This window comes from Komagataella phaffii, chromosome 2 (assembly GCF_000027005.1).
Source record: "Komagataella phaffii GS115 chromosome 2, complete sequence".
Classification (NCBI taxonomy): Eukaryota; Fungi; Ascomycota; class Pichiomycetes; order Pichiales; family Pichiaceae; genus Komagataella; species Komagataella phaffii.
The window spans coordinates 591,689-616,256 of record NC_012964.1 but is presented as its reverse complement, the minus strand read 5'-3'; the positions used below and the strand labels follow the sequence as shown (position 1 = coordinate 616,256).

Below are 24,568 nucleotides of genomic sequence, written 5' to 3'. Positions count from 1 at the left end.
AGTTCTTAAGAATCTCAGTACAAACCATCCAAAGGCGCGACAATCATGTATCTATGGGGTACTATACAAATATTTAGTTCTCAGTGACAAATAGTAAGAGATGGCCGATACTGTTAGCATGGCAGACTCCTGATATCTTCTCCAGGTTTTAGTTTGTAGTCTGCGGCTAACACTCTATAATTGAGGATATTTTTTTCCAATTGCATTTCGGTGTAAATTGGATGTTTTTCACGGTCTTTAGAAAATTCATTGATGATCCTTTGGTACTGTTTAGGATTTTTCAAGTATATCCACACTGGAAGAAACCGTTTCTGTTTGTCTTGGTATAAGTATATTTGGCGATTATCATAATCATCATCTTCTTTGTCCATGGCTCTTAAATCGTGTCTAAGAAGGCTTCTGGCCGCCTCCTTGTGGACGTAATAGCTGTATTTGTCGATCATTTTGTAATTCAACCGAACTTGCAAATCGTGGAATTCGCATTGCAGAAAGTAAATGAAAGCCAAGGTTGGAATGACAAAGGAAAATACGGTGCTAAGCAGCCGGAAGAATAAGAAATCGAACCAATTCGTGAATCCTTTCAACACTTTGAACTTGGCCGTAAGCTCCAACGAATTCAATAATCTGCTCAATTCTGAAAATGAATCATTGTCAACGCTTTCAATTGCTTGAGTAAAGAGAGCTGTATAAACAATTCCAGCTGAAACTCCGTACAAGCACAGTATACTCAGTAATATTTGGACTACTCTGATCCCCCAACATAGAGTTTTCAGGTAGCTTTTACTGGCTGATCTGTTCAGGAAATCAAGAAGAATTGTGATCAGAATTATTGAAGCACAGATTCCAACACATCCGATGACACTGAAAAAATAAAGATCCCTTCCGAGTATAATTTTTGAGCGATGCTTTTCTATGCTATCTTCCAAACTCTTTACCACCAAGTCATAATTTGTAACCGTCAAGTTGAATCGTTGCTTACTGAAAAAGATGATGAGATCAGCCAATGTTTGCATTGCAGCCGTTTTTTCATGGTTTAAGTATGAGTACTCCCGGATCATGTGTGAACCCAAATCATGCAGGGTCCATTGTGGTTTACTGAAATTGAAGTGTGCCGGTGCTGTCTTACTCCCTTTGAAAATCAAGAAATGTTCTGGAGGGACACCCAGGGATTGAAAATACTCTGCAGCACTGCCCCTATCCTCCACCTTTTTTTCATCGCCTCCATTCCACACTAACTCGTACAAGATACCCTTATCAGAGATCTTTACCTCTGTAGGTTGATGTGTCAATTCTGGAACTCTCAGAGAATACTGAGTGGTTATCTTGTATTCCAGAAACTTGTTTAAATGTCCCATTCTTCCTTTGAATGTACTGATGATTGACTGCTGCAACGAAGCAGTCTTATAGTCAAAATAGTTTAACTTCAGAGGAAGTTTCGGAACGTGAATGTTTTCATCCCTCACCACAGGCTCAGTTAGCATTGCGATTCTGTCGATAGAACTCAACTGGGAGGCCTCGGGCATAGTTTGGTAGAAAGGGTTTACGCCGATTGTTTTGTTAACAACAATGTTTGTTTGGTTAAAATAAGTTGCCTGCAATTGCATGTACAGTTGTTCTTTCAGGAAGAATGGATCCAACTCAACGTCCACAGGAAAATCCATTCTGGTGCCATTCTCGTACAAAAAGTTCATTGTTAGAATCATAGTGATATAAATACAGACTCCTAAAAGACCGGCACAGGTTTTCAGGTTGTAACTCCAGAAGTTAAAGTGGTATCGAGTCTCGTATAGCCATCGACTCCCAGCGGTGTAACGATCGTATCTGTGAAATCGAAATTTTTTGAACGGGATTGGAGCAACCATGGTTCTTACCAGGACAATTCACGATAACATGCGAGCAAGATATCCATATAAATATAGACCTTTTTCCACTACTAATACCACGCATTCAGGAATAAATCATTCTTCCAGAACATTTATCTATAAGAGATCTTAAATACTACATATGCATGTCGCGCATAATGACAACCAGAAGGATTGACACATACTCTAAATTTTCGTAGTCCACAGCTTCTGTACATTTCTGGAATAGACGTACGGCCTGACCAAAAGTACTATAGCAAGCAGACCAAAAATGCTTAAAAGCAATTTATATTGGTCGAAATTCTCTCTCAGCATGTCAAATTTCTTGGATGGTGAAATTTGAGTGCAATACACGTTGAAAGAGTTTATGAGGCAGACAAAGGATGTTGAGGCCAATCCTGTAGGTTCAACGGTCAGTATTGGCTTTCCACTGGGGAGAGTGTTGCTGTTGTTATCTAACACCAAATTTCTAATGTTGGAAATGGTGAAAATGTTCTCAGGTAACGAAATAAATGGAGAATAAACGGACATTCCATACTCTTGCTTTTCAGTGCTAGTAAGATCTCTTCCAACAACTCTTCTGCTATTCAAAACAACTTTAGGGATTGCAAAAATTTGTCCATTCTCCAGTACTGAGATGATCCACTTTGAAGCGATTCCAAATTTGGATCGAGAAGCTGCAATGAAGTTGATTCTACTAGGAAACAAAAACGATTGAGACGAGATTTGGGGGATAGGGGTATCCGTGTCAAAGTTGGAAACAAGTCCATCTTTTGGTTCAACTCTTTTGTTTGGGGTCAAAGATTCGTATAAGTCATAAACGACAATATGTTGTTCAGGAATTGGATCGGAACCAAAATAAGAGACGACAATAAAGTTTTCATCATAGATTAAATTCACATTTGTGTTTGAATCTATTCCGCTATGAACATCAGAGTAGACCTGCTGTCCAGTGATGGCATTGAGTATCACAAATCTGATGTCATTTGTGTGTTCATTGAGAAGTACAGCTGAAATCAAGTTTTGGAAAAGATACTTAAACAAAACTGAATTGTTTCCAAGAATATGACCGGCAGATGCCACATTACTGTTATCATCCTCTCGCCTTACTACTTTCAATATCTTCTCCTCTGGCGACGCTTTAAATGTCCAAGTGGAGCTATACTCGTTATTGATCAGTTTCAATCCAGAGATGGTACGATCGTCTGACTTGATATCAAATTCTTTCTGTGGGTCTTCTGCTGTTGCTACAGTTTCGCTCAAGATGTCACCGGTTTCAGCATCAATTGTGAAAACTGTAGTTCCGCTAAGTACGGAAACTTCACCTTCATTAAAACTGGAAACTTCATCTATCAATGGGAGTTGAATTTCCCAGCTTAATTGGGGTGTCTTTGTAAGTAGATGATAGGCAGATAGCTTTCCATGACTACAACCAATGACCAATCTTTTGTCCAGCCCAAAAGACTGATCTTGTCCTGAGGTGTCATATTGGAATAATGAAGTAAATTCTCTTTTCTTGATATTCTCCTTGAGGGCAGCCAATGTATTGAAAAGGCGGGAAGTGTAAGCTTTGAAAAACGTAGAGTTTTCTTCTTCTATTATTTCATCTTCGATAGCTTTTAATTGTGGTTGAAGTGTCACAATAGAATAATCAACTACGTCGTTTAGTGATAGATCAAGGACTTTTTGAATAACTCCATTGGTGATAATCAGTTCTCTAGCTGATCTATCTTGAATTATCAACTGAACTTCTTGGTTTTTGAAAAAGATTTCGTAGTCAACAGAATTCAAATACTCTTCAGTTAGTGAGTTTTCTTTGACGCTGGACAAGTCAAAAGTCTCAAGATCTATCTCTAAAACCTCATCCACTGTCAGCACGACGATGAACTCATCTTCAGCGTGGACTTTTAAAATTTTGGATTGGGGCTCAAAAGAGTTGCCACTAGATCTCACGGAGTTTTTAACAGTATCGACACTTATTGCCCCAATATCGGTTAAGTAGGCAGTTCCATCTAGAATTTTCTTGACGGTGGATCCTTCGATGCTGTAAATGCCTTCGTCAGTTTCCAACAAGTTATTCTTAATGTGTACAACTGAGGATATATTTGTACTTATGGTGGATACTTTATCTTCCAGGATGGCAATTTTCACAAAATCTGAATTGGAGCCCTTGAATGCAATGGTCACCTTGTCATCTACTTTTGAAAACATAGCACAAGCTAAACTTTGCAACGTGGCCACCTCCTTGGAAGAGTGGGTAGAAAGATCAATTTCACGTACAACGCCCTCTAAGTCAACTGCCAACAATGAATTATCCAGATAAACATCAACAATAGGAGAGGGGAACTTTTCTGTGTGCAAAAGATGGCCCTTCTCATTGAAAATGTCTAAATAGTTGCCTCTTACAGATCCAAACTTTTTATTATTCAACTTAGTCAATTTTCCCTGATCTGGACCATCTAAGTGGAGTCTGTACGTTATTTGGGCATCAGAGTCCAATCCTATTAGATCATTGGCTTCTGTTAGACAATATATCTGCTCATAGTTAAACAAGCAAGACGACAAATCTAGGAAAGAGCCAGTAGAGGTGACTAGCCAATCAATATAGCCGACTTGGGTATCCAAAACTGCGGCAACTAATTGAACCAGAAGCACTTGCAGAAGTAGATGTTTTCCGTTCATGTGGCTGGCTTGATCCTTTAGTTGTCTTGGGTATGGTACTGGAGGAGATTGATTTTACCAGCAGATATGTGGATGACAATCTTTTGCGCGGTAGAAGGATACCGCTGCAAGGAGAAATCTACGAAGAGCGAGCCTGCAAGTGAGAAGGAAACATAATTCCTATGTAAGTCATTATTTTCTGTCACTAATGTATTTGATATCACCCGTAGATGGTTGCTGCTTGTCAGGTTCAACCTCAGATATAATTGGGTTAAACTTTGGCAGTGCAATTACGGAAATTGGAGAAATTTTCTCTTCCAGGATGTCCCAAGGATTGTGTTCTGCCCAGACCTTTTCCAGGTCGGCATGGGTCTTCAAGCTAACATTTTTCAAATATAACTTGGTGTCCGTATTTGAAGTGCTAAATTGAGGAACATATGACGTTACCCCTTTGAGGGGAACGTTGTTCTGTAGATCTTTAGAGAGTCGAATAGTCTGTTGTTCCGCTTTCTCATGAATGGACGAATAAAGGGTATTTGTTTCCTCCTTGAGTTTGTCCTTAATCATGAGAGCTCGGGCTATTTTTTCGGGTGATTTATGCATGACTTCAAAGTTGTGAAACTGCATCTGTTTTGTGTATTCTAACCTTCCAGAAGGAATAAAACTCTTGGGTCCATACCACCAACTAACGGGCTCACCTTTCAATTGGGCCAATATTCTTGCTTTTCTAGCTTCTTCTTTCCAAGGATCCTCAGGTAGAAGCATCCTAGTCCCTTCTAATCCGCTCCCAAATATCAGGGCTGCACCTACCACATTATGAAAAGTCTTAAAGAGAAACCTTCTTACAGATTGATCGGGCGAAAAAACAAATCTTCGGCTCATTCTAAGCAATGCCAGCCCACTAAAGAGCTGAGCGCCAATGCAAGTCCACAGGGCAATCTCATTATCAGCTGCTGGAGTAAAAGGTCCCAGGAAGAGGCCGATTGAAGGTCTTTGATGTTCTGGTGGTAAAAATCGGCTCAGGACTTTAGCCCTTCTATTTGGTTGGCCTCCCGATTGCTTACCATCGTCTGGAAGTATCACGCCCATTTATTGGATGAATCTCGACGTTTAGCTGGTGAGCTATTAGGTAATGATGCGATGAGTTGAAAGATTCTGAGCGGGAGGAGGTTGGGTCCACCCGCGACTCGGTAGTACTATCATTTTTTTGACCCTCCCCTCGTACTCAGTGTTTAGACAGATATCCAGTAGAAGAAGCTTTCAGTATGTTTACCAGACTTGGTAGATTTGCTGGTGTCCAGCGGTCTTTTCATACCTATTCTGCAAGGAAGTCCAGTGTTTCCTCTCTAAACCAAGTTGTCAAGAAAGAAATACTAGAGAGGGAGAATGTCTCTGAGGAGCATGTATTAAACATGTTAAGAACCTGCTCGATAATGAAAGGAAAGATCTCACAGGGAGAGCAAATTGATAGTCTGATAGAAAAGATATTTGATGCTCCTAATGTGAAGATCACTCCAAATATACTAAGAAAATTCTGGTTGACCAAACCGTCCTTTGCTAATATTGAATGTTCCATACAAAGCTACTACGACAAGAACAAAGATTTGAGTATCAACAGAGAAGACGCTATGATACCGTTTCGGCAGTTTCTTTGGGACGGAGAGGTAGACAAAGCTCTGAAGATTGTAGACCTGACGACTGCTCATTCAAGATATATTAGTACGCAAAAGTCGAAGATGAGATCGTATTTGATTAGATACGCTGGATCATGTTTCGGGCTCATTGGTGCCATTGAGGTTCTTACTAGGATATTCTTTGCTGATGTGGGCAGTCTGGGAAAAGTCTACGCCATGGTTCTCGCTTACATTGGAAACACATCTTTTCTGGCATCACTCGCATTTACTGGAAAGAATATCAGCCAAGACACAGGGCCATTGAGATGGAGGCCAGGTACTTTACAGAATTATTGGTATCAGCATAATGATGAGCTAATGATGTGTTCCAAAGTCTTGGAAGTGGATGCAGAAATCCATGGGAGTGAAGGCTTCGCAACTAAAGAGATAATTCAAAACTTTTTTGACAGAAAGATGATTCCCAATGAACCTGAGCAAGAGATCATGATGCAACAGTATTGGCTGGGTGGAGGTGATGGATTCGAGTGGGTAGAACCCGATCAAGATCCCCTAGACTTCTTATGGAAACAACACTTAGAGAAACTCAAAGGTCAGGCTCTTCCTAAAGCTGAACAAAAACTTTCAATTGGGTGATTAGATCTCATAATTTACTGTACATAATTTAATAGTCGATTTCGGCCACTAATCGCCTTAAGCGTAAAGGCCTTGAATTACCTGTGAAATATCTAATCTTTTTATGTGGATTTTGTTTGGGACTTCCCCATGTAGAACACTGACCTTTCCAGAAGGTTCCGCGGTCATTTTTGTATCACGTGACCTACTATCTCCTCAGTATATATCAGTACCAGAAGCTTCATAATCACTCCACCAGATTATGTTGAAAGCACGTACTGTCAAGCCTAACCAACTGAGACTAAATGCGTTGAGGGCAAAAGTTCCTAGGATACTGTTGGCCTCATCGCTATCGACATTGAGTCTTCGGACAAGCTCCAACACATTAGCTGTTAGACCGGTTCAACCGAAGATTCCCTTTGCCAGACATAATGTGAATCATTTACGACTAAGAACTCCGATGTCCATTAGGTTTGCCAGTAGCGGCGGCCCACAAATAAATATGAATGGACAGCAGGAGGAAGAATTGCCTGCTCTACAAAAATATGGTGTCAATTTGACTCAATTGGCCAAAGATGGAAAGCTTGATCCTGTTATCGGGAGGGATGAAGAGATTCGTCGTACGATTCAAATTTTGTCTCGTAGGACTAAGAACAACCCAGCTTTGATAGGAAATGCTGGTACAGGTAAAACTGCCATCATGGAAGGACTTGCTCAGAGAATTATCAAAGGAGAGGTCCCTGAAAGTATGAAGGATAAAGAAGTTGTCGCCCTTGATCTTGGATCATTGATTTCAGGTGCCAAGTTTAGAGGTGAATTTGAAGAGCGTTTGAAAGCTGTATTGAAAGAGCTGGACGAGGCCCATGGCAACATTATCCTGTTTATCGACGAACTACACATACTATTGGGGCTAGGTAAAGCAGAAGGTTCAATTGATGCATCAAACTTGTTGAAACCCGCTCTGGCTAGAGGCCAATTGCAATGTTGTGGAGCAACAACAATTGAGGAATACAGAAAATACATTGAAAAAGATGCTGCATTAGCAAGAAGATTCCAAAGTGTTTTGGTTAATGAGCCATCCGTACAAGATGCTATTAGCATACTAAGAGGATTGAAAGAAAAATATGAGATTCATCATGGTGTTCGTATAACTGACTCGGCACTGGTCACCGCCGCCGTGTATTCTAATCGTTATATCACAGACAGATTCTTGCCTGATAAGGCCATTGATTTAGTTGATGAAGCATGCTCCGCCTTGCGTTTACAACATGAGTCTAAGCCCGATGTTATCCAACAATTGGATCGCCAAATCATGACCATCCAGATTGAATTGGAATCTTTGAGAAAAGAAACTGACCCGATTTCCGTAGAAAGAAGAGATAAGCTAGATGAACAGCTGAAACTTAAAAAGGAAGAACTGGAAAGGTTGACTCAGGTCTGGGAAGATGAAAAGAATAGCTTGGAGAAGATCAAGACTGCCAAGGAAGAACTCGAACAATCGAAACTAGAGTTAGAAAGGGCACAAAGGGAAGGTGATTTTGGAAAGGCATCCATGCTAAGGTATTCCAAGATTCCAGAACTTGAGCAAAAAGTTTCTGCTACTGCTCAAAGAGTCAAAGAAGGAGAGTCTGAAACGACCACCAATTTACTTCATGAATCAGTTACTTCAGATGACATTGCTTGGGTTGTTTCAAAAATGACGGGTGTTCCGGTTCAATCATTGATGAAAGGTGAGAAGGACAAGCTGTTATACATGGAGGAATCCATCAAGTCTAGAGTTATAGGTCAGGATGAAGCAATTCATTCAGTTGCCGATGCAGTCAGACTTCAAAGAGCTGGTCTTACAAACGAAAAAAGACCTATTGCAAGCTTTATGTTTTTGGGTCCTACTGGTACTGGTAAGACTGAACTCACTAAGTCCCTGGCAGAATTTTTATTCAACGACGAGAATGCTGTGGTGAGGTTTGACATGTCTGAATTTCAGGAGAGACACTCTTTGTCGAGACTGATAGGAGCTCCACCTTCATACGTAGGTTTTGAAGAAGGAGGTGAACTAACAGAAGCTGTCAGACGTAAACCATATGCAGTTGTCTTATTTGATGAATTTGAAAAGGCACATCGGGACATTTCCAAACTGATGCTTCAGATTCTCGATGAAGGTAACTTGACAGATTCTCAGGGACACAAGATTGACTTTAAAAATACTATCATTATCATGACATCCAATCTTGGCCAAGATTTATTATTGGCTGACACAGAACTTGAAAATGTCGGTGGAAAAGTTAGTGAGAAGACTAAGAATGAAGTCATACAGGTAATGAAACAGAACTACCCACCTGAGTTTATCAATAGACTGGATGACGTTTTGGTCTTCAATAGACTCTCGAGAGAGTCCTTGAGAAAGATTGTTGACATCAGATTGAGTGAAGTCCAAGACAGATTGGTTGATAGAAGAATTGAGCTCAAGCTCACAGACGCTGCCAAGGAATGGCTCACAGAGAAGGGATATGACCCATTGTATGGTGCTAGACCTTTGAACAGAGTCATTAAGAAGCAGCTGCTGAACCCTCTTTCCATTAGATTGATTCAAGGAGAGATTACCAATAACTCAACTGTCAAGGTTGACCTTGTTGATGGTGATTTACAGATCACAAGTGAGAAGAATGAAGCTGAGGCAGAGACTGTCCGTAAGGAGGATGGCGATGAGCCTGCTGAATATGAAATTATTAAGGACTAAATTTGTATATAGGTATTAACTTTAGGTATGGTAAGGATTAATCAAGCGATTTTAAGTATAAGCACTATTTAATAAAAGTTGCTCTAATCGACTACGTCTTCTGTCTTAGCCTCTTCATTAGGCTTATCGTTCAGTGCCAAATTATCAACCTCTTGATCTATGGATTGATCACCCATCGTATGTTTAAGTTTGTCAAACTCCTCCTCATTCTCTAAGAGTTGAGCCACTGATATGGCTCCAGACTGATCAAAAAGCTCTAGAATCTTCTCGGCTTCAGGTACGCTCATATTGGAAAATACTTTGTTGACCTCATCGATTGAAGAGGTTCTTAGCGCATCCTGCATGACTTTTGGAATCTTGAGGAAAGCTTCATATTCTGGTGTGTTTTCCTGAGGAATTGTAACCATTAATTCGGTACCTTCATCCATTGATCTTAATTGAATTTGTTCCACTTGTTCTTCACCCATAGCCTTATTTTCTTCTGCGAGGATTTTGCATCTCTCCAAAATATGGGTGAAGGTTCTTTTGACATCTTCTTCAAATGCTTTTCTTGCAGGATGATTCTTGTCAGTCAACTTGCCTATAAACAGTTTGATCGCAGTTTCCTGAGGTTTGTAGCTTGGAAGAATTTCTGATTTGGGTCGAGCTCCGCATAATTGGTTGACGTATTGGATGACCAGTGCCTGATGAACAATTTGGAAGGCTCTTTGGGAGTTGCCCTCAAGTTGTGCATCAAAAGCCTTCATTGTCAAGGCTTGTTGTTGTTGTTCAGAAATGATATAAGGATGTTGATCCAAGAAACGAGCAATCGCTCGGTATTGACTGACATCAATCTTGGAAAACTCTAAAGTCTCATCAAGAACGTCCAGTTCACCCAAAGTGCTCAATTCTTGAGACGGAGCCTTGGTAATATCGGGAAGTGGTACTGTTGGTTGGGGATTATTGATTGTTTCAATTGTGGTAGTTTTTACAGTCTCTCCAGGCGATCGAGATGAAGCAATCTTGGAGGTTGCAGATTTGTTAATGATCACACTGTCAAATCCCTCATGGATATCCTCACTTGAAATGTGCAGTGCTTTCTCTTGTAGAAGTTGGTCCAATTTAGGATCAATCTCTTTCAACACCGCATCGATCTTGGCTCTGTGTTCCTTCAGCTTATCTACAATAATCGAGCCATTCTTTGCATCTTTGCCTTCTTTAGAAATGTCTTCCGTAATCTGAGTGAACAAATCTTCTACCATTTCATTATAAGTTGGGTTATTCTGCTGATCCTCTTCAATAGTACATTTCTCGGAGGCATCAAAGTTGGAGGCAAGAAAACTGTTTCGTGTGGATTCATCCGCAATTTGATTCAAATCCAACTTGGAAAGCATGGAGTCAACTCTCTTGTTCAACTGAGTATACATCTCTCTTTGGATTTTTAAAGTCTTAATTTCCGTGTTCCGTTGCAGTCTCTTTTCATGGATGTCTCTCTGTTTCCATTTAATAAACGAACGCTTATCCACGTTAGGATGGACCTCAATGTCACTGTCGTCGGACAGTTCAATTTTGTCCCACTTTGAATAATCGATTGGCATTGTGTTATCTCTGCTCTTCAAGAAGTAAAACGCTGGGCGGCAAAGAAGGAAAAGTCCAATAAAAGTATCTGTAAGAGGTGGAAGTGCTCAGATAGTGCGAAGAGAGGAATAAATGAATGCAAGAGCGCGATGGAGTGTAGCGTGATTACATCATCAGATGCTACATTGATTCTCTGATATGAATGGTGATGGAACTTTCTAGAGGTTCCTTGAAGAAATAAATACATTTACAAGCAGAACTCCACTTTTTCACGGAGAATCATCTAAGTTAGGCATACGAAGGATCTCGCCTTCGTTGTTTGCACTCATCTCCTGTAGTTTAGCGAGAATCTTGGAGTCCTTCCACTTTTCAGGCAATGGGGTAACCTCGTAGTTTTTCACGGCCCAGTAATAAATATCCCAATCCAACTCGTTTAATAAGTCATCATACTCTTCCATCTCTTCCACACTCATTGTCGGTAGATAGCGTTTTGCGAAACGAGACAGAAGAAGGTCTGTTTCCAAGATTCCTCTCTTTCTTGACTGATAAACCAGACGGCGTCTCTTGACATCTTCCGACTCGTTATCACGTTTCAGAGGTTCAACTTTCAGTATCAGCTCCTGCCTCAAGAAGGGGAGAGAATGAAAAGATTTCGAAAACACCCTTGGACAAGTCTTGCTACCTTGAAACTGAGTTCTTTGGAAAAGCCGGAGCATAATGGGTGAATTAAGCAGAAAGAAGGTAACTGATTTGCTGAGACCCAAATCATCTACAGTTTCGCGAAGCATAAAGTTCACACTGATTTTCTGGGGAAGAACTGGTAAACCACATGTTGTCTCCATTCCACGATAAACCGTTCAAGCAAGGCCGTCTTAGAATGCACAAGACAATTTAGGTAAACTACCTTTCCTGGAAGCGAAAGCAGACGTTACAATCTGTTTCATCCCCCAACTGCACTCCTCTCTCCTCTGCTAGCCAAGACGATCTTTCATAGAATTTGATGGAATTTACGCGAAATCGCCACGTAATCATATTTCGAACAGATCTACCACCCTATCCTACTGCATCTATATATACTCACCTAGAACCCCTTTTTTGAACGGACTACTTCTCTTGTTACTCATCAGTTCTTTTGCCACGTCATGAAGATCTCTACCATTGCAAGTTCTACGTTGTTCGCTGTTGGTGCTTTAGCCGAATCCGAACCCGCTGAGTTCAGACCCTTGGAAGCTCAGTTGGACAAGTCATCTTTCTTTGAACAATTCGACAAGGAACCGAAACTCGGCGACACCTGGAAGATCTCCCATGCCGTTAAGAATGAAGAATTCACTTATGTTGGAGAATGGGCCATTGAGGAACCTGTTGTCTATCCTGGATTCAAGAAGGACAGGGGTCTGGTTGTGAAATCTGAGGCAGCTCACCACGCAATATCTGCCCAATTACCACAGGTATTTGACAACACTGACAATACGTTGGTCTTGCAATACGAAGTCAAGCTTCAACAAGGATTGAACTGTGGAGGTGCTTATGTTAAATTATTGAGTGCTGAGGGTCTGAACAAGAATGAGTTCTCTAACGAGACCCCTTATCAAGTCATGTTTGGTCCTGATAAATGTGGAACCACGAATAAAGTGCACTTGATTATTAAGAGGAAGAACCCAGCCACCGGCGAATATGAGGAACATCAATTGGCTACTCCTCCAATGGGTAGAATCGTCAAGACTACTTCTCTATACACCCTGATTATCAAGCCCAATAATGACTTTGAAATCAGAATCAACGGTGAGGTTGCTAAAGCTGGTAACTTGTTGAACGAGAAGTTGATAAAGCCACCATTTGGCGCTCCGAAGGAGATTGACGATCCGGAAGACCAAAAACCCGAAGATTGGGTTGATGAAGACATGATCCCAGATCCAGATGCTGTCAAGCCTGAAGATTGGGACGAGTCCGAGCCATTGCGAATCGTCGATCCGGAAGCTGTGAAACCAGAAAACTGGAACGAAGATGCTGAATTGTACATCCCTGATCCAGAGGCCACCAAGCCCGAAGACTGGGACGATGAAGAGGATGGCGAATGGGTTGCTCCTGTTATTCCAAATCCAGAATGCGCAGATATTGGATGTGGCCCTTGGAAGGCTCCATATATTACCAATCCTAACTACAAGGGTAAGTGGAGTCCTCCTCTTATTGAGAACCCTGATTACAAGGGACCTTGGAGCCCTAAGAAGATTGCCAACCCTAACTACTTTGAAGACAAGAAACCAGCAAACTTGGAACCTATTGGAGGTCTTGGTTTTGAGTTGTGGACCATGAATGCAGATATTCTCTTTGACAACATCTACCTAGGCCATTCTATTAAGGAAGCTGAATTCATTGGAAACGAAACTTTTGTTCCAAAATTGGAGTTGGAGGAAGCAGAATCTGCAAAGAATGCTCCAAAGCCAGATTTTGAGCCTGAAACCCCACCTGAAACTGGTTTAGACTCTACTGGAAACATTTTTACAGATGTGTTCGACACTGTTTTCCAAACTGTATTGGAGTATTACGTCAGTGCTAACGCCTTTTTGAATGATGTTGTTCAAGAACCCTCAGTTTTGTTGGAACGTCCGGGCGAAGCAGTTTACTACTTGGTCACATTTTTTTCGGGTTTCACCTTCCTTGTAGCCGTTTGGTCAGGTTTGATTTTTGCATTGACCGGTGCTGGCAAGAAGCCAGAGACTTCTGCAAAGACACCAACAAAGTCTACCCAGAAGATCGAGGAGGTTACTGAAGATGAGACTGAGAAGACTGATTCCTCGTCTGCTGCTAAGAACTCGACTAAAGCTACAAAGAGAACCTAGATATGTTTATAATGTGTACACACTAATTAAAAATTGCCTGTTTGACGTATTGCTTGCTGTTTTTGGAGTTGGGTATATCTATCTCGCCTAGATTGCTTTGCTCGTTATCGATTTTCAACCACTAAGTAAACCCAGAGATGAAGAAATTTTTGTTGAAATTCATCACTAAAAAGTTCTTTGGAGAGACCAAGCTGAACCGGTTTGGCTTTGATGATCCTTATTACGAGGAGGTGCAACTCGATCCTACCGACCCCAATTCCAAAGTGATTCGCAGTTATATCCAGCCACCTGTGGGGCTTTCAGATAACGACACCAAACTGTTCCAAAAGATTCAAAGAAGATCCTATAGGCTAGACTACTTATTCAATATTTGCGGAGTCAAGTTCGGTTGGAATGGAGTTATATCTGTGGTTCCTGTTGTTGGAGATGTGTTAGCTGCAATCAACTCATTGCTAATCTACAGGCTAATTTTTCAATTGGACAATCCAGTTCCATGGGATATCCATTTCTTCATACTGCTGAATATTATAGCCGATTTTCTGTTTAAGCTGATTCCAATTGTGGGCAGCTTTGTGGACATTGGATTCAAAGCCAACAGTCGTAATGCTGCGTTAATTGAGAAACATTTGGCAACCGTTGCTAAAGCGAATCAATTTTTCAACGATGTGGATTCTGAATCAGCGTCAACTAAATCACTGGTATCCTGGCAGACCTCCAGTGTCACCGGGATACCCGATATTGTTGGTTCGTTGAGGTCCAGAATCTTTGGGAGGGGAGCAAAAGTAGAAGAAAAACCGATTGAGTCCATCGACTTGGGGGTCAGCTCCAAAAGTGTTCTCAATAAGCCTAGGCCAAGGGTGAACTCCACGGGAGGAATTTCAACTGCCAGGGCGGTAGATTCTCCTCAAAAGACCATGCTGAAATGAGTAGGCCGTTCGATAGGTCGATGATGTAAGTAAAGGAAGTATACAGCGCGATGTAATAAAATTTGTTCCAACATTCAACTCTCCCACCATGGATGCTGCCACAGTTCTAGAGCAGTACACCCAGGATCTGTCCAATCTTCCTTCAGAACTGGCTCATCTTCTGGAGGAGCTCAGGGACAAAGATATGACGCTGTATCAGATTCGGAAAAGGACACAGGGAAAGGACAACCAATTACATAAATACATCAAACAACATGGCTCACTAGTCAAACATCCTAAAGAACAACAGTTGTACAGCAAGATAAATGAAGACTTCACAAAGGCCAAAGCTTTACAGGAAGAGAAGATATTGCTGTCCAACACAGCTCTTCTTTTGATCAGTAAACATTTGGTCAGATTGGAAAGTGATATTGAGAAATTGGAGAGTGAAGGGTTACTAGCCCCAGATGATATGATTGAAGAGGACAAGAACATGTCGGATGGGATGAGTAGTTTAACTCCTGTTCCTCCGAGCCAAAGCAGCACACCTGGAGTTGTACCCAAAAAGAGACAGAGAAATGGTGTTAGTAGAACGCAATCAAGGTTTGAATCTCCCCCGTTATCATCATCAGCACCAACAAGAACACATAGAAAGAAGAACGCAAGTGAATTGAACCAAACAGGAGAAGAAGATGAGTTGTATTGTTTCTGCCAACAAGTATCTTTTGGTGATATGATTGCGTGTGACAATCCAGATTGTAAATACGAGTGGTTTCACTACGATTGTGTCGGTCTCACTGCACAACCTCCCTCTGGAATTTGGTACTGTCCAGATTGTAAGAACGATCAAAGTGTAAGAAAGAGAGACAGGAAGAAGAAGAAGGTGGAGACGTAAAAGTTTGTAATATATGTATACTAAATTGACTGGCCCAGCCCTTCGAGTCTACATACGTGCTCGACAAATTTCATATCAGATGCTTTTATGCAGTGAGGGTACGAGCGATGGTTATCTGCCTAAATCATATCTATCACTTTCTGCCCCATTATGGACCAACTTACCGAATTGACTGCCACAATTGACGAGTATCTTGAGAGTAAGTCAAAAGATTCCAGAGAGAAGGTTAAGAAGTTAGTCAAGCAGCCGGCTTATATCAAGTTATGGATATTTGATCCTGATTACAAGAAGACGGTATCCTTGTTACAAGCACTGCTAGCTGATGAGGATCCCTTTCTAGCTGATTTTGTTTTGAGCCACTTTTGCTCAGGTTTCACGGATTTGCTGAAGTGGTATAAGAAAAATGGCTCGTCCACCATATCCACTAACCACGTTGTTACCTATCTGCAACTTTTCAATAACTTAATTGACACCAATTTTCACTCGATTAAAGAGGACCTTGAGGGTCCAGTCATGTCAATGCTGTATTTACTAAATGATGCTTTGGTCAGACCAGATATTTTACTAGTTTTGGCACACTTAAAACAGGTTGATAAAAGGATTTCCGATTACTGTGAATTTGAACGTACAGCTGAATATTATGTGGATAGTTTCTTGAACGATGTGGGGTTACAGGAATTGAACAGTTTCTTGTACGAATGTGTTAGCCATTTGATAGTAATTTTTCCCGAGACAGTTTCCAAATACGCTAGTAATGAAAGTTTTCTTCGGCTTCTAACCACTGATATATCCAGGTTAACAACCTTAAATGCAGCTGAGCTTGAGAACAGTTCTTTATTACTGAAGATACTCTACATGCTATCGAATTTATGTATTGATGAATCCACCCGAAACCTCATCCACAGTCATTATTCCCAGTTGTTGTCCAAGCTTCTTACTGTTTCGTTTTCAAAGAACGAACGAGCTCAATTGATACTCACATTAACTGCGTTGGTCATTGTGAAAACGTGGCATATGCCCTCAATGGGAGACAAGAGTACGCAGCTCACCATGACCTATGATATTTTTATTGCTGGTGTAATTACTGATGCTTCGACTGAGATCCTGGATCTGTCATTGGAAGGACTTACGTATCTATCCATCAAAGTTGAGGCCAAACGAATGATAAGGAACGATGACGATTTATTAATTACAATATTGCAATTACTGAAAGAGAAGAAGAACCTCAATTTGGCTTATGGAATCCTCAGCATTTTGGAAAACGTCACCTCTACGAAAACTCCAGACGAATCAATTTCTAAAGTTCTAGAGGATACCGAAAAAGATGACCCAACAGAGATACTCAACTTCATATTTCACATTCTTGCCCATCAAGATTTAATGAGTTCACTGCTAGCCCTTTTCAAAGATGAAGCATCTACCAGTTTGGTCCATAATTCAATTATTAATCTGATACACAACATAGTTATTTTCAAGGAAACCAGGTCGATAGTTTTTGAACAAAAGGGGTTGGATATTCTATTCTCCCACTTAATATCTACCAAAGATAATCAAGCTCAACTTGAATCCCAGATGGTATGCATTGAGTCAGTCTCTAAGATCCTACTTACAAGCAACCCTGAGGTAGTTGTTGAAAAATATGATCTGATCCCAGTGGCCTTTTTGGTTCAACTAGTGCAGGCATATGATCATCAAAAGTATCAGACAAGATATAAAACGATATTTGCCATGCATCTAGAATCCCAGGTTGCAAATCAAGCCGTTTTTGAAGTAATTATATCACTTACGAATTTGGCCTCAGTTCCAAATATGGATTTGAAGAAAACCATCAGCAATGCCGTTTTGCCAAGTCTACCCAACTTCCTAATTAGTGAAATATCCAGCATACGTCAATCAATGTTGGAGTTACTATCCAATCTCAGCGACTGCCCTGACTGCTTACAATACGTCTTCAATTGGTCAAAACCAGACACGAAGAAGAACTACGATACACTGTTGGATTTACTTTACCATCTGAGTACTGGTCCCTCCCAAAGCGCAATACTAAGTTTCTTTGCTAATGCTTCAGTTTACGATTTGGTGGCTGATGTACTGGTCGAAAATAAAGATTTCATTCACTACTTGTCAAAAGTTCTAGACAAGCAGAGGTCGGAAGAACCAATAGTTGAACGAACACTTTTCATACTGATCAATTGCGGGCAAATTTCCACCTCCAAGCTACGAGAAGCGCTTCCCAAGACTTTCAACGATGTACTAAACGAAGTACTGCGTAATATTCGCTCCACAGAGCTGAGGAAAATGTGTCTAGAAGTCGCTAGGTTATCAAAAGGGGAAAACTAGCTATTGTCGTTACTGCACTCACACATTGAAATCTCAACCAAGATGCAAGTGTCCCATATTTGTATTTCGCGTATCTGTCACCAATTGAGCCACAATATAATGGTGCCATCCAACATCACATTGTTGATCCGGGGGCCCTTGGCCATCCCAACTGTAGCTACCTCCAAACCCTAAACTCCGTATAACCAGCTTCAAAGATGGGAGCTATCAGAGCCAGAACTGCTTGCCAGAAATGCAGGTCGCTCAAGCACAGATGTGACTTCCGGTACCCGAGATGCTCCCGCTGTGAGAAGTCGAAGATTGAGTGCATGGTTCATCATCCGGTGACAAAACTTTTGATGAGCCGAACCGACTATGAAAAGTTGCTCAGTTCCACCAGTGACACGGATGAAATAACTCCTTTGAATGATTCAAATTCGGTGCTACCCAAGGAATCCTCTGAATTACGAGGTGGCTCCTTGGTAGCTACTGTTCAACGTCGGAAACTTGCAGAAGCGGAATTGTTTGAGAAACTTCCACAACTGTCTGTTTTGAGCTTGGTCCCATTTCATTTTAGTAATCCTGATGAACCCACGAGCACGTTGGCGTCCTTATCAGTAGTAAACCTTCCTTTGAAAGAAGAGCTTTTGTTGGTAATAGAGTACTTCTTTAAGGATTCCATGTCACATTTACATTTGGTTGATCGTGAATGGGTTTTGGATGTCACCAACAAAGTATACAAAAAATTGAATCAATTTCAAGGACTATCATCAGAGAATGCTATCTTGTATTTACTGAATTGCAAAGTCTCCGCACTTGAGCTCTACGTTCTTTACACCATACTCACGCTAGTAGTGTCACAAAAACTGAGTCAATTGGAGAATAGTGAAACAATTTTGAGCTCTGATGAGTATCATAAAAGTGCTCAGTATTTCCTCCGCCATATTTTGCTCCAGCTTACAAAGGATTCAAAACCTCCTATCATTCAGCAAACAGAAACTCTCCGCTGTCTGTTACTAATGTCACTCTGTGGGTTCTACAAATCAATGGAAACCGATATTTATAGTATCCTGAATGTTTGTGGCAGAATTGTCATAGAAATGAGCCTATATTTGGAGTCATCCCTATTGAGCTTGGAGCAGAAACTACCGATTAACACGGAAAGTCCAGATTTATTTCAACACGAGGAAACTATTCGATTTAGAAAGCTGTTTTGGGCATGGTATTGCCAGGAACGTTTAGTCAACGGACTTTCATCAAGACCTTATATGGTGAACGATTTTGATATCACAGCTCTTCTAGGACCTCTTGAGTCTAATGAGTCGTATTACCCACTCTGTTCGTTGGTCAAACTAAGGAAAATTCAATCCCAAATATGGCAAACTTTATACCGCCCTTACATTGTGAACCCCTTTTTGAAGTCTACTTCTCGTGCTTGGATTTCCTCCCGCCATAATCAAATTAATGACTGGTTTAGCACAGTCTATACCAATAAGGAAATGGGAATAAAAAAAAATGACGTCCTATTTATGTATTATTCAACATTAAACCAACTTTATCGCCCATGCATCCAACATACAAAGCTCTCCACAGGTGATTTTATCATTCTGCACAACTCCACGCTCAACCTTTTAAGATTGTATGATCAAAATCTGACTTCTAACTATAGATTTCCATCAAGTTTCCGCTTCGGTGGATTTTATGACACAGCAATTTTGTATTTTTACAGTGTCTGTAGTGACACTCTCCCGTTGACCTCCAGTGAACTGCTTCTGGAATTAGACACGATGATGGATCTGTTTCACAACGACAACCACAGGCCGGTCGCTTTTGGTTTACAAATGACTCAAATGATAGTGATTTTTCGTTTGATTTACAAGCATACCAAGATCTTACTTGATCGTAGGGTTAAACCGGCCAAAAACCCCCCACCCAGGCGACTATCTCCCTCAAAGTCGGTGACCCCGCCACTTACTGGGTCCACGAATAGGGAAGAGAATGATGATGCAAAGTCAATCGGAACTCGGATATCGTTGATAGATGTACTGGCGCCTGAAGAACCAGAATCTAAGGCACTCACATCTCGTTTTTTGCCTAAACTCCCACAGTACGATGACCCAATGAATCGAACCTATGACTCAGAGTACGCTCGTCATTTGATTCCTGTGAAAACTAAATCGTCACGCTCGGAGAAACGAATAGACAACTCTGACGAATTACTGGAGCTATACATTGTGGGATTAATAAAAGATTTGAAAGAATTACCGACGAATCCTTTAAGTGAAATGGTACTGTCTGCATTGACCGATAACACTACCGAAGACAACCCAAAAGAAAGGTTCACTAGTTTTTGGTGGAAACTCTTGAATGAAGTTTTCCAACCTTCCCAACTATTTACTGGGAAATATCCCTATAATTAGATAGACTAACCAATACACTCATAATGGTTGATTCGTCTACTTTTGACCACAACCGCATCGCCAACGCTAATAGAATAATTGTAATCGTGCTGCACACATGACATCCCGAAGAAGGAGTCGTAAACGCTTCCAAAGTCTACTCTTCTGTAAGTCGAAAGTACCCTGGAAACTATACTTTTGTTGTCATTGACACCAGTTTCTGTATTTATATTGGGAATGGGGCAACGGGGACATTTGGAGGTTACACTCCAATGGTGGACTTTTCCATCTTTGGTGTAAACAGAAAATTTATCCCAAGTATCAGTGTCAAACAGCTTCCCAACCCTTTCAAGGACCATATTTGGTCTGAAATTTCTAGCACTGCAAACAAGATTACCGCCTTTAGCCTTTATTCGAACGTTGAGATCATCGATGTCCTTATCACTTACCATTAATAGGGGATAATAGTCCTGGAAGAGGGAGAATCGATATTGGTTGTTAAACTGAGGAGCATTTGTCTTGACAGCCTTGCCCTTTGGAGAGTACAGAATTTGAGTGTCCTTATCCATTCCTAAATCTTCGAAAAACTTTGACGGGATCATATCTGGAAGAACATAAGTTTCAAAGTTAACTCCCCAAAGTTCAACTGGTTTTTGTGAATCAACCGATGCAATGTCTGGTTCCATAGGTAATGTGAAAGACCCCGGTCCATTGCCAAGGTCCCATGTATACTTAAAGCATTTATTCTCTTTATCAATGTCACAATACACTAACGTCATTTTCTGGCACTCTCTTTGAGTAACCGCTTTGAACTTGCCATCCCTGAATATTCCAAGCGTATACATTCGATCGCATTTCAACCCATGCTGGTCAATTTCCCATTCCTGCACCGAATCTCCCCGTAATGATTTCACTGGGTGGACATATATTTCTTTGATTTTGGGGCTCTTGCTAAGATCAGGACTAGTTCCAAACAGTAGATCAAGCAAAGATTGGGCATAATACACTAGCCGGTGTCTGAAATTTATAAGTGCTACCAAAAGAAGAGTCAAACGAGTGGGTTTGTTTAGTTGGTAGCTTGTCAATTTCACCCCAAAATCTGCGCCGAAGGGAACCAACAAAAGCAAAAGAAATGAGGTATTCAATAACTGAATCAGTGATATCATGTAATCTTAGATTGAGGATAAAGTCTGGGGTTCAAGATCTGAAGGTGAGTCCAACAGATTCGCGGGATCTCCAGAGCGAATTGATGTCTGGCTAACTTCAATTTCAGTCATCCACAGGCTTCAGGCAGACAAATGGCTCGTTAATCCCTGGCATCTTCCAATCCGTTGGACCCAGAAGTGGGGCTCAATTTCACTGATTGGAACTTAAGATCTTTTTGCTTATGGCGTTGTTGTTGAATGCGTGGAAAGTCAATCAATGTAGTGGTCAAACTATGAGTGTTGAAGTGCATTTCGTAGACTTGTTCATAGATTGAATTGTACAATGTCAGACTTGTCTTCAAAATGCAGCTCATTTCAAAGATTGTGCCAAGAAATTGTAACCTCAATGTATCTGATAGATGGAATACCTTTTTCAACAATCTGTAAAACTGATCTTGCTTGGTTGACTGTGTTGACAACACGAAGAGTTCCACCAGCTTTTGCATTACAATCATTTTGACACTTTGTTTGGGGTTAATTGAAGTGTGGTCGGCATTCACCAGATAAGAGGAGAGAAACTGTGGGTCAAATTCGGATCTTTGAATGCTTTTCGTTTCATCAGCTGAAAATTGAAGTTGAAATAGATCGACTATCTCCCCAGATAATCCATTCTTCAAACTGCTAAATTGCTGGATATCATTACAGTTTTGAATATGAGTGTAAATAGTTTTGGCCGTGTGGTCCCAATTGCAAGAAAAATTTACACCAGATTCGTTCCAATAAAAATGAATTAGTTGTACAATAGACAATGTCATCACCATGCATTCTATGTCGTCACATACAGACCTGAACCTTTTTTCAAACGCTTGCAATTGTTCTGGGACGTGATTAAATTTCTGCCAGGTATTTTCTTTTTGGCTAACGGTGAAGTAAGAAAATAAGTTGACAAAATATTGTATGTGATTATCATGTGTGAATTCAAAAGTGAACTTCTCCATCACATAATGTAAGTATGGGTATGCTTCTTTCAGAGGGAGTTCTTTTGTACAATGGATCTCATTAAATACAACAGCCTCAAATTTCATCAAATCTTCACCTATTATGTCCAAGCATTTGATAAACCAAACTGATAGTCCGAATGTCATGCACTCTCCGTAGAATATGAAACAAAGTTCCAAAATCTCTCCTGTGATGCACGACGACTCAACCAACTCATGGATTTTCCTGGCTTCAATTTCTAATTTTGTTGGTAACTCTACATGCAGCAAGAACTCGTAAAAATCCGCTAGGTACTGAATCAAATCGTCAACATTGAATGTTTTCAAGAACTTGGGTTTAGCCAAAGATTGAATCCTAGCAACCATTTCCTCAACGTTCATATCACTCAACTCTTCCACGATAACCTTTATCGAATCGTCGTCGGGGTCAGAATCAGATAAGACGTCACTTGGATCCGCCAAGTATCCCAGAACATAAAGGATTTTTGTGTTTAATTCAACTAATGGCAAGTAAAAAAGATCAAGCCGATCACTGTAAAACAATGACTCGACATAGCTATTTGTCGTACTTCTAAATGTGCTTAAGCCGTAGCGATGTCTGATGGCTTCAACGTCAACTGTCGAGTTCGAATGATCTATGATAATATGGCCAGTTTTCATAAGAGGCGGGACGTTTTCTTGCTTGAAACTTTTACTGATGTACACTTCCATGACGTACTGTCTCCAATAGTGCAGTGGAAAAAATGGAGGTATTGTAAACGTTAAACCTTGGAACTTTGGAGTGACATACGGAGAGGCAACAATTTTAGAACTTCGGGAAAGCCTTCTCTGTCCGTGTTGGCCTTTTGATTCGCCGAAAGAAGTGCCTACTGAGAATGAATCAGAATAAATACTGAACAACTTTTGAATTCGAACGTTTAACGAAAACGGGGAATACCATGGTTTCCTGCTATCATTGAAATAGACGAATGAGCTGAAATCCTTCTGAATTTTGTCCCAGAACTCCAATTGCCCTAAGTTATCTTCCTTCTGCAGAAAGTCATGAGACAGTATAATGCAACGAATGGAATGGAATTCTCTAAAGATGTCTAGAGTTGACAAATAATCCCGCCAAATTCTCATGAAGACAAGTTTATCATGACTGGTCAATTGACTTTGAAAAAGAGTATGATCACCCTTCAAGTTCATAAAAGCTTCCCATAATATGTTAGCTTTTTCTAGAGTCAGGAAGGTTAGAAAATGGTAAAACTCTTCATCAAAATACAAATTACAGTTTCTTGACTTGATGAAATCAGGATGCAGTTTTAAAACTGGCTTTTTGGAGCTGATTTCTTTAGGAATTGCAACATGGTAGGTGGTGGGTCTATTGCCGACCACATACTCGTAGTCTTCTACTATCATGATAAGGCTGGAAAGGAAAGCAGAAATAAAAAAATTATGGTTCTCGTCGTATGGAATTAAATCGGCATGTACAAATAAGCGGCGCAGGGTGGACACCAAGTCCAAAGAAATCAAGCTGTTTTTCAAGTACGAATAGCCAACCGATCTTACTTGGTTCAAAGGTTTATTCAAAATGGGGAAACGAACGAAGCTGGCCCAATACCTTCTGATCCAAAAATTAGAAGTTCCTCTACGAAGACTTTCTTTGGCATTCTCTGTTTTGGTCGAAGACATGGCGCTGTTTTTAAAGAATCAACCCCAAACAGATCAGACCTTGCAGAAAGAAGGAACTATGATGAGGAAATGTAATATTCAGTTGGGCATGAGGTTCGTTCGGTTTTGTACATTGGGGGTTCTCGATTTATGCATAGAAGCACTCTCCGCATCTAATAATAAAACGGTAGCGGCGGCTCTGGCAGATTGTTTGGTCTAGTCACTTCATTGCATAACTATTTGATTACATGTCCCGGTTTGCAGCAAGAACAGCAAAGTGACATGTGGGTTTAATTGACAGGAGGAGAAGTCCCAGAGATTTTCTTGTACTGTATCTGGTCAGTCCAAAAG

At 40.7% G+C, this 24,568-nt stretch overlaps 14 protein-coding genes across 14 annotated transcripts; 7 read left to right on the top strand and 7 right to left on the bottom strand.

The window, feature by feature from the left end:
* Positions 1-113: 113 nt before the first annotated feature.
* Positions 114-1,862, bottom strand: PAS_chr2-1_0328 (Palmitoyl transferase involved in protein palmitoylation; the record flags this gene model as incomplete). Its single annotated transcript, XM_002491180.1, has 1 exon — positions 114-1,862. The coding sequence occupies one exon, from the start codon at positions 1,860-1,862 to the stop codon at positions 114-116; it is 1,749 nt and encodes a 582-aa protein (XP_002491225.1).
* A 186-nt stretch (positions 1,863-2,048) lies between these two features.
* Positions 2,049-4,544, bottom strand: PAS_chr2-1_0327 (uncharacterized protein; the record flags this gene model as incomplete). Its single annotated transcript, XM_002491179.1, has 1 exon — positions 2,049-4,544. The coding sequence occupies one exon, from the start codon at positions 4,542-4,544 to the stop codon at positions 2,049-2,051; it is 2,496 nt and encodes an 831-aa protein (XP_002491224.1).
* Positions 4,545-4,715: 171 nt separating this feature from the next.
* On the bottom strand, positions 4,716-5,612 carry PAS_chr2-1_0326 (Hypothetical protein; the record flags this gene model as incomplete). The annotated part of the gene is made up of 1 exon (XM_002491178.1): positions 4,716-5,612. The coding sequence occupies one exon, from the start codon at positions 5,610-5,612 to the stop codon at positions 4,716-4,718; it is 897 nt and encodes a 298-aa protein (XP_002491223.1).
* Positions 5,613-5,788: 176 nt separating this feature from the next.
* Positions 5,789-6,790, top strand: PAS_chr2-1_0325 (Hypothetical protein; the record flags this gene model as incomplete). Its single annotated transcript, XM_002491177.1, has 1 exon — positions 5,789-6,790. The coding sequence occupies one exon, from the start codon at positions 5,789-5,791 to the stop codon at positions 6,788-6,790; it is 1,002 nt and encodes a 333-aa protein (XP_002491222.1).
* Positions 6,791-7,031: 241 nt separating this feature from the next.
* PAS_chr2-1_0324 (Oligomeric mitochondrial matrix chaperone) lies at positions 7,032-9,506 on the top strand (the record flags this gene model as incomplete). The annotated part of the gene is made up of 1 exon (XM_002491176.1): positions 7,032-9,506. One exon carries the CDS (start codon positions 7,032-7,034, stop codon positions 9,504-9,506), a length of 2,475 nt encoding a protein of 824 aa, XP_002491221.1.
* Positions 9,507-9,589: 83 nt separating this feature from the next.
* Positions 9,590-11,083, bottom strand: PAS_chr2-1_0828 (uncharacterized protein; the record flags this gene model as incomplete). The annotated part of the gene is made up of 1 exon (XM_002491175.1): positions 9,590-11,083. One exon carries the CDS (start codon positions 11,081-11,083, stop codon positions 9,590-9,592), a length of 1,494 nt encoding a protein of 497 aa, XP_002491220.1.
* A 249-nt stretch (positions 11,084-11,332) lies between these two features.
* Positions 11,333-11,905, bottom strand: PAS_chr2-1_0323 (Essential Hsp90p co-chaperone; the record flags this gene model as incomplete). Its single annotated transcript, XM_002491174.1, has 1 exon — positions 11,333-11,905. The coding sequence occupies one exon, from the start codon at positions 11,903-11,905 to the stop codon at positions 11,333-11,335; it is 573 nt and encodes a 190-aa protein (XP_002491219.1).
* A 300-nt stretch (positions 11,906-12,205) lies between these two features.
* On the top strand, positions 12,206-13,903 carry PAS_chr2-1_0322 (Calnexin; the record flags this gene model as incomplete). Its single annotated transcript, XM_002491173.1, has 1 exon — positions 12,206-13,903. One exon carries the CDS (start codon positions 12,206-12,208, stop codon positions 13,901-13,903), a length of 1,698 nt encoding a protein of 565 aa, XP_002491218.1.
* Positions 13,904-14,040: 137 nt separating this feature from the next.
* PAS_chr2-1_0827 (uncharacterized protein) lies at positions 14,041-14,829 on the top strand (the record flags this gene model as incomplete). The annotated part of the gene is made up of 1 exon (XM_002491172.1): positions 14,041-14,829. The coding sequence occupies one exon, from the start codon at positions 14,041-14,043 to the stop codon at positions 14,827-14,829; it is 789 nt and encodes a 262-aa protein (XP_002491217.1).
* Positions 14,830-14,917: 88 nt separating this feature from the next.
* Positions 14,918-15,703, top strand: PAS_chr2-1_0321 (Subunit of the NuA4 histone acetyltransferase complex that acetylates histone H4 and H2A; the record flags this gene model as incomplete). The annotated part of the gene is made up of 1 exon (XM_002491171.1): positions 14,918-15,703. The coding sequence occupies one exon, from the start codon at positions 14,918-14,920 to the stop codon at positions 15,701-15,703; it is 786 nt and encodes a 261-aa protein (XP_002491216.1).
* A 150-nt stretch (positions 15,704-15,853) lies between these two features.
* Positions 15,854-18,043, top strand: PAS_chr2-1_0320 (Protein containing a UCS (UNC-45/CRO1/SHE4) domain; the record flags this gene model as incomplete). Its single annotated transcript, XM_002491170.1, has 1 exon — positions 15,854-18,043. The coding sequence occupies one exon, from the start codon at positions 15,854-15,856 to the stop codon at positions 18,041-18,043; it is 2,190 nt and encodes a 729-aa protein (XP_002491215.1).
* A 197-nt stretch (positions 18,044-18,240) lies between these two features.
* PAS_chr2-1_0319 (Hypothetical protein) lies at positions 18,241-20,442 on the top strand (the record flags this gene model as incomplete). The annotated part of the gene is made up of 1 exon (XM_002491169.1): positions 18,241-20,442. The coding sequence occupies one exon, from the start codon at positions 18,241-18,243 to the stop codon at positions 20,440-20,442; it is 2,202 nt and encodes a 733-aa protein (XP_002491214.1).
* Positions 20,443-20,447: 5 nt separating this feature from the next.
* On the bottom strand, positions 20,448-21,587 carry PAS_chr2-1_0318 (Hypothetical protein; the record flags this gene model as incomplete). The annotated part of the gene is made up of 1 exon (XM_002491168.1): positions 20,448-21,587. The coding sequence occupies one exon, from the start codon at positions 21,585-21,587 to the stop codon at positions 20,448-20,450; it is 1,140 nt and encodes a 379-aa protein (XP_002491213.1).
* A 140-nt stretch (positions 21,588-21,727) lies between these two features.
* PAS_chr2-1_0317 (Hypothetical protein) lies at positions 21,728-24,238 on the bottom strand (the record flags this gene model as incomplete). The annotated part of the gene is made up of 1 exon (XM_002491167.1): positions 21,728-24,238. The coding sequence occupies one exon, from the start codon at positions 24,236-24,238 to the stop codon at positions 21,728-21,730; it is 2,511 nt and encodes an 836-aa protein (XP_002491212.1).
* Between the last annotated feature and the right edge of the window lie 330 nt (positions 24,239-24,568).